Source organism: Cynoglossus semilaevis, chromosome 6, assembly GCF_000523025.1.
Source record: "Cynoglossus semilaevis isolate Cse_v1.0 chromosome 6, Cse_v1.0, whole genome shotgun sequence".
In the NCBI taxonomy this organism is placed as follows: domain Eukaryota; kingdom Metazoa; phylum Chordata; class Actinopteri; order Pleuronectiformes; family Cynoglossidae; genus Cynoglossus; species Cynoglossus semilaevis.
In genome coordinates this window covers 14,348,356-14,356,901 of record NC_024312.1, presented here as the reverse complement: position 1 = coordinate 14,356,901, position 8,546 = coordinate 14,348,356, and the positions used below count along the sequence as shown (strand labels likewise).

At 42.6% G+C, this 8,546-nt stretch overlaps 1 protein-coding gene across 1 annotated transcript in view; it reads right to left on the bottom strand.

Moving 5' to 3' along the window:
- Positions 1 to 782, bottom strand: part of LOC103380346 (Mov10 like RNA helicase 1) — a 38,329-nt gene extending 37,547 nt beyond the window's left edge. The window contains 1 exon segment of the mRNA XM_025056178.1: positions 675 to 782. Within this exon segment, the coding sequence (XP_024911946.1) occupies positions 675 to 702 (28 nt within the window). The 5' untranslated portion in view covers positions 703 to 782.
- Between the last annotated feature and the right edge of the window lie 7,764 nt (positions 783 to 8,546).

Sequence of the window (8,546 nt, the reverse complement as noted above, 5' to 3'; positions counted from 1 at the left end):
GCCGTCCTAGCAGCCCCGCAGCACCCCCCTCCACCCATATTTCCGCCCCCCCGCCCCCTTCACTCGTGCAGGCTTGAAGAAAGAGAATATCTCTGTTCATCGCACGCAACCTGGGTTAGAGAGGTTTTAGGTGAAATTAGCAGAAAAACATTGGAAGAAACAAAAAAGAATAAAGTAACAAGAAGATGGAATAAAGAATTCTTTTGAGGTCCAGTCTTTTGGGACAAAAATTAATTAGGTTCAATTCAAGCACTTTACCCACTGTTTCACTAAACCAAACAAACAACACATCAAAACAACATGGTGCAAAATAATGATGAATAAACTCAGAAAAAAATCAAAATTGACATTCTTTGAAATCATCTTGACAGCTAAAACAGTTCAAGGTACATTTTGTGTATGGCACATTTCTCATTTCACCAGGTTTCAGTCTTTGAACAAGCAGCATTCAATGACCTTATATCTGGCCTGTATCTTGTGTTCCACTGTCATGTGCAGAAGTACAGGAAAGCAGGCAGGATCCAATCGCAGCACTCGACAGCTTAAGTGCAAAAGTCATTGCTATTGATGCTAAGTACAAATGAAAATCCAACAGATTCAACAGAACACAGGCCAGGCAGGATCGAAGGAGAAACAAGGAGAAGCAGATAAAAAAAAAGCACAAGGAAACTGACCTGGAAGAGTGGAACATGGAGAAGACATGACCAAGACAGGAACGACACAGGAATCCTAATCCAACAATGACAATGATTCAACCAAGACAGAGGGGTGAAACAGGCAGCTACACCCAGGACACAGGTGATCCTAATGAACTAATTAACCTGGAGAGAGACAGACAGGAGGCAGGGCTGGCCTGACAGCTACAAAGCTACAAGCTACAAATAGACACTACATTAGTGTCTGTAGTGTGTGTAAATATGTTTGTCAGTTTGGAGAATTCTTTTACTCTTCTGTAACGATGGATGTGATGAGATAATACTGCCTAAGTTGTTGTTTCCGTTCTTGTTTTTTCAGATGATGCCAGTCATTACAGTGAAACATGTTGAGGAGCCTTTTTTAAGCTGGCAGCAGATTGAATTTCACTGCTCGGAGCACAACAAGGTTTCCTGTTTCCCCCTGTTTGCAGCCTTTGTTTGCCATTTGTTACAGTGTTTTGTACAGATTTATTTTTCTTTTTTTTTTCCATCTCTTGCTGTTCTCCCGCCGCTGCAGGGAACGGAACTTGTTGAAATCAAAGCAATGTGTTAACGTTGGCTTCAAAACTGTGAAGTTGCAAAAAGTAGGGATATTCTGCTGTCTTCCTAAAATCTCACCTAGCGTTCATAGCTGGACTCTTCAGTAAATAACCTGTGTTCAAAGACTAAAGCTGTGATGTCTCTGAAAGAATGATTTACATTCTTTTGGGGGAAAAAAGAAAACAATCCTGTCGATTTAAGGGAAAATCTTTTTCATGTGCATTTTTCCATGACATGCTGCAGAATCTGACTCTTATTTTCTGATTGGTACGGATTTGCTGTAACTTGCTCCTCTGACCACCGAAACCATCGCATCAAGACACTGGTTACCTGACAACTTCAAAGACACACTCATACACACACTCACACACTCACACACCTCCCACATGTCTTCTTAAAACACACATCTTTCATACACTAATGACACTCCACGGTGATGAGATCGACACAGAGCAGGGTGGGGAAGATTAGTGAGCTGACACACATTCCTAGCAGTTGATGTCAATGCACAATCACATTAAATGCTCGATATAATGTTACTAACCCAAATCTGAACCACTTGTACAACGTGAGAGCTGATATGCTTGGACCAGGGTGGTCCCCAACTGGCTGACCTGCGGGGTCAAAATCATAACTCCTGTGTAGAAATTCCTCAGACCTGGTCCGAGGAGAACCCTGCCAAGGTGAGAAGTGGACCGGGATTCCTTTGTTTCCAGACTCGGGAAGGAATACAAGGCAAATGACTGGTTCACAAGGCTCCTGACCAAAAGGCCACATTCCAGTCATTCCCTTCTCAGACACCGAGATCCTGGTGAGATTACAAAGGACAAATGTCCTCTCAACAGTCTGTGTGGCAGGAACAGGGGGCTTATCAAACACTTAGACACTTTGATAACATTGTTGTTGTGTTTTTCTTGTTGTGGCTTGACCTCCCCTTGAATCATTTTTTTATAAGACCCAGTGTAGTTGAATCCTCTGAAAGTCACCACAACTTCAATCTGAGTCAGATGTTTTAGCAGAAAAACAAGGCTTTGAATTGTGTGTGTGTGTACATATAAGTCTGGAGGTCACATGATCTGCGCTGCAGTAAACAGTAGGCCTCGGCTCCACAGAGCCCCAGTTACAGGTAAAAGAAGAAAACTTCTTCTATGGATATGTCATTGTCGTCACCTTTGAGTAACTCCTCCGGTTCAACTATGCAGACAGTTTGGCTCTGTTTGCTCTGTTTTTGAAAGCCATTATCGGACATTTCTGCCTCCTCCCTCAGAATTATAAATGAATGGAAATTGTGTTACGATGGTCTCATGGCCACAAATATGTCTCCATTGATAAATATCTCGCATGTTTTTGGATTGTACGCAAAATAACTAAGAATAAGTCAGAGGAAAAAGTTTTCCCAGTGGGTTGTCTAATAAATATTACGAAACACCGTCAGGTCAAATGACAATAGACTAATTTAAAGTCTGCAGACTGTAGACATCATTAGCAGAACATTACATAACTGTACTTCAGAAGAGAGTTTGGGGGTAATTGGAGTCATTAGTGTAATTAAGGGTGCACTTAGCTTTAATGGCTTGAATGATTCTCTATGAAAATCAAATGTATGAGGAAAAAAACATTAATGCCTGTCAAATAATATTCATGTACAGTAATGTATGTAATTATCTACAAGTCTTTTCATCAGTTTAAAAAACGATAAATGAATGGATTACTTAAAGACAGCGACACAAAAGCCAGGAGTCTGACACAGATTCAGACTGAGGTCGTTCTCACTCTTCTGACACAGTAACCCTCTTGTCTTCTCTCTTCTCAGGCAATAAGTGGGCACTGGTGTTACTGGCCTTTGTGACCCTTTTGTCTCAAAGGGTCAGCGCCCACTCACACAGCGCTGATTGACTTGCACCAGGTGCGCATTCTTCATATTGACGCAGTTATTTACTTTTCTGTGATTCACATCCAAAAATGGTTTTATCCGCAGTGTTTTTCTGAATAAAGCAGCTGCCTAAACAGGAAAATCAATTTGTGTGCATGGCACGCTGAGCACAAATGCTTCCTGTGACACGTCTCAGTGAAATGTCCGTTGGATTCCCCCCCGACCCAGAGAAGCTGGACTCTCGCTTCAGCTATCCCGCAGCGTAGGACAGTGACATTGAAGACGATCTCACCCCAATTAACCTGTGTCTTCACTGGATGGAGATTCAGCGTGTGATGAAAAGTCAGCTTAATTTCCCCGGTGTAAACACGGCAATTACTGCAGGGACACTTATAACCACAGGGCCTTCAGCGGTGCGCCTGTGTTTTACTTCCTTTCTCACACCAGTCATTTGTCTTTCAGTCAGCTACGACCATGGGTGGAGCCGCTTCTTCCTGTGCGATGGCAGAAAAGGCTGAAGGGGTTAAACGGAGCCCACTGACCCACATAAACAAGCACTCTCATTCATAGCCCCCTGAAACTCGTTCATTACTAAAGCCTGACTCATAGGTGTTCAAACAGCAACCGATCACCCCCCCCCCCCACCCCCCCCCCCCCCCCCCCCCCCCCCCCACACCCTCTCCCCCCCTCCCCCGCAGCTCTCCTCCACCAACACCACTCCGGACCCATCACAACAGCTCAACTCCCCTCCCTCACCATTCAACCACTTCAGAGAAGCCCTCTCTCTCCCTCTCTCTCCCTCACGCTCCTCCCCTCTGTGTAAACACCAGCCGTAGACATCACACACAATCGTGTTGCGCTGCATCCTGTGTACACACTCACGTGCACGGACACGCTCAGTGTTTCCTTTACGGCGTGCACACACGTACACACCCCGGGAGAGGAGGTCGACATAACTCTTCCTCCAAGAATGCACCAGTAGTTTATGTTGCCGTTGGAAAGCGAGAGAGGCATCTTGTGTGAGCTCAGATGAGCAATTATCCTTTTCAGCACGCAGACAAAAAAAAAAAAGAGGCCTTTTTTCTGGGAACGTGCCTCCCACCAATAATTCTCCAGGCAGCCCGCAGGAGTACAGCGGCGTTTGCACTAAATAGGCAAATGTTGATCTGTCACCCTGTAGGAATGCGTTATTTTTACCAAGACTATTTTTACCTCCACTTACTTCCATGGCGCCAAGTAATAACTTTTTGTGTTCGGAGACATAAAACGCAACCAGAAAAGGTTCTTGAGGTATCGGTTTTCAGATGTTATTGCGCCTCGCATGCGAGGTACCTCAGCCGCAGTATTATGTCTTGGATTGGGACTCATTTGTTTTACGGCCCCGGCCTACTAGATGTGGTGACATAATGTGAAGGCATGCTATTATCAACACAGAGGAAATTTAATATCACAGAACATCTAAAGACAGAAAGAAAAAAAACACAACTAATATAGACATCTGTTTGTTTCAAATTATGACAGACTCTTAACTTTGTTTGAAGAAGTTTATATAGGGGTTTATAGATGTGGATTTGGGGGGTGGTGTCAAAGCGGTCTCTCCATTGTAACCAATTACACTCATATCAACGTTTATGAAGGCTAGACATAAACAATCAGGAGTGTAATCTTAAGTCGGCCCAACTCTTCACTCCCATACGTAAACTCAAATGTGTATGTGAGAGCAACACACAGAAGCTTGTAACACACAAACACACATCTTGGCACCGGCAGCAGCAGCCAGTCCTTCCTCTGCCTCTCCTGATAGACAGTGTTTACTGGATTCTCGCACTGATCAACGGAGCCGCCTTGGTCAACATGTCAGCAGCCGGGCTGTTTATGTGGTCCTTGTCTGGTGAAGGTTTTTCTCTGTGATCACTGTTTACATCAGCTCAAATCTCCCCTGTCTCTTTTGCTTGTCTGCGTGTGTGCATTCTTGTTTTGTTGCGATCATTTTTTTTGGCAAATTATTGATTTTAGAACCGCAGGTTCTGGTGAGGGCCAAATGAACTAATGAGCTCATTTTTGGGTGTCGGCTCAAGTTAGGGGAATTCTGATTCTCTAAGTTGAACACAGGTATGCATGTGTGTGAATGTTCTAGATGTTTGTCGCTATATGTAGACTGTTGAACCATCCATTGGCTGGCAGAATTAATGGAGTGCAAAATCCTGTTCTAAATGGCTGTAGTTGCATGGGTTTATGGGAAGATAATTTTAATTTCAGTTCTGATTGAAAAAACTGTGAAGTTGATTCAGACAAATGTTTTTTGTAAATCCGGGCTGTACACATAAAATAAATGCAGAGAACAAATTTCAATTCTACCTTTGCCTGTTGACTGCTGGGGTTGGTTCCACCATCGCTGCTCCCTACAAATTGACGAATGAACCACTTTCAGCTTACACTGTTATTATACTGGATGCCCTCTCTGAAGCAGCCCACGCTAGAATTTGGGCAGTATCAAACTAGCAACCTTATGCATTGCAGAATTGATTTATAGAAAAGAACTAGCTACTACTTATGGGACAGATGCCACCTGCAGGGGAGGATGAGGAGTGACATGGGTTAGAGAATATCACAGTGGGATCACCAACTGGGTACAGTTGATGTTGGGTTCATATCAGGCTGTGTGTGTAAATGGAAGTTAATACAGAATATATGCAGTGTTTATCCTCCACAGACAGTGTTTCTGGAATGTGCCAAACAATAATTGAATTGTTCTTGGCTTCTCCGCTCACCGTGTGTAAAACATAAGAGAAGTGTGAGTGTTTGCTGTCCTCTCTGCCAACTGGCAACTCACGGTGTGTGTTCAGCTTCACCTTCGGATTCCATGCAAAGAAAATAATCAAGCGAGGAAGGAATGTTTAGACGCTACACATCAGCTTTGTCATAAGAAAATTAAGCTTCACGGTAAGATTAGTCTGTTGTTTGAATAAGTAGGCGAGTGTCATGCAAACACGATGATACGAAATGAAATGTGAGTGAAAACAGCGCGGGGCTGCGGTGTGTCGAGCCAAGGAGACGTTTCTGCAGTCCACAAATATAACACTTATTAAGACGACAATTTCTCGCTTTGTTTTTACAATATTTCCAACAAAAGCAATCACAAAATACCTTATCCCTACAGGACGTTCCCTGGACCTCGCCCACTGGTTATATAAATGAGTTATATAAGAGGAATTCATTGTGTTTCTGCTGTAATTAGCCTCCCCTCGCAGCGCAGCCTTTTTTGTGCTTAGTTTTCACCACGTTCTTCCGATAGTTTGCAGATGGATCCGACTTAGTGAGAGACAAAAGCCTCTGCAGACAGGATGGGAGCCCTTATTTACTTTACAGATAAGGATTTTGGTTCGTGAAGGAAGTCAGCCACACTGGCATGCTGGCCTGTTTTCGGGAAGCTTCTGGGATGTCTGTGATAAGAACACAAGTTGTGAGAAGACGTTGTTTCCAAACAAATGCAGACTCCTTTAAAAACCGTCTGCAAAGGCTTGAAACACAATTAATACGTGAAACTACCTGTTCTCCCTCCGTGTGGCGCTCTGTTGTGTCTTGTGTTTCTTAGATACAACTGTAAGGGCAGCTAGAGTGGGTTTTGTGAGTTTATTTTTTTTCCTCGGCTAATTATTGTTTTCAATATTTCAACAGTTTATGATTACACTCAGTTAATTATTTGAATAATTTGTCAACAAACATTATTTTATTGCTGTAATTATAAACTGTTTACATTCTCAAAATATTAGATTTTGCAGTTACTGGCATTTGGGATGTCAACATTCAAATCAACATTTAATAGGCTTTTTATAATCTTCCCTTACATCCCTCTGGCAATTCAATTAAATATCCTGGTGTTGCACCACAACACCACAATATTTTTGTATTTGTTTATTTTGAAATGTTTTTGCAGTGATGTCCTAGGATTCACACACACACACACACGTACACACACACACAGCTGCTGTCTCATTTAGGTTTTATAGAGGAATAAATCAGACCTGGTTTCTTATCTTTCAAATTTTTGGGTCATTTATGCATCTTTTTTTTTACACAGTTTTGCTGTTATGGTGATAAAGTATTATCTTATCTGAGCGTAAATATGAAGCAGACAGCAGAGCTGGAATGTATATTTATTGGTGGCGTGACTTTGCCATTTGAGCAGGTCCCAAACTGAGGTGTTAAGTGTGTCAGGTGAGAATTACAGACAAGTGTGATCATTGTAATTATAAAGTTGGCAAATGCCTCTGCGCCATTCATCATCACACGGGGGTGTCTCGTATCTTTCAGGCCAGGAGTGAGTCGGATGATGAATGCTCACGTGTCTGGAGTTTGACAGGGTTGATCGCAGTAAAGATCAAATAAAGGAATTTAATTTACCTTTTAAAAAAAAAAAAGTAATATACAGTACATTATCTCTTTACATTTTAAATAACTACATGTGAGATTTAACAGGGTACAAGCCAGGGAGCGTGCCGTATCTAAATCATAGCCCTCAAATGGTGTCAGAGCGCTTCAGCTGTGAATCACAAGTATGAGTAAACCTCCCCTTTAAATTTAAAGTCACGCTCACATGCGATGGGCCCCAGAGCATGTTTGTTTTTCCCAGTCTTTTTAGGTCAAGTGTGAAAGAAGTTTCCTTAACTGTTTACAAACAGCACAAAATCATCATCCTCCCCAGCAGGGAGGGATATAAGACTGAATACAGCACCGTTGACCTTAAGTTGTTTCAAGGTTTGTTGTTTTAGAAAATTGGAAGATGGAAACAACCTGTTCACAGATGTGATTTTCTCTTCCCGTCTTAAATCTCAAATGTTTCACCGTTTCTCTCTTCACTTCCAATCGTTCCAAATCATATTTGCTCTTCCTGCTTCACTTGCTGATGATGGGAAACATGATGGACATACCTCTGAAAAGTATGCATGAAGAGCCCATACTTACCTAAGTGAGTGGAACACTGGGCCAAAACAGCCTGGCCGTGTCCAATGGATGCTCACTCCTCAAATCAGTGATAAATGTGTGTGTTGACAGACAGATGATTGAGATAGATGGAGAGACACCTGTGGAGGGAGGAGCTGTGGAAAGTCATGGCGTGACTTTATTTCACACCAGCGACTAAGACTATGGTAGATTTCCTCTCTCTCTCAGCAGCAGAAATGCGTGGATGTGCTGACAGATTAGATAAATGTGAGTCTGAGGTGGGAGATGGAATCAGATATTTGTCTACCGCGCTCCATGTCCTCACCAACACGTTTTCCATTCCTTGTTAGAGCTGATGCTTAAAGAAGTCCGTTTTACAGCAGGTTTTGTTTGCTCTAACAGCGCACCCTTACTCATATTAGAATTACTGTGTTTGAATGCGCAAATGTCAGTTCGTTCCCGTGCAAAATCTGTTTTAACGCCGTGTGTTGGAA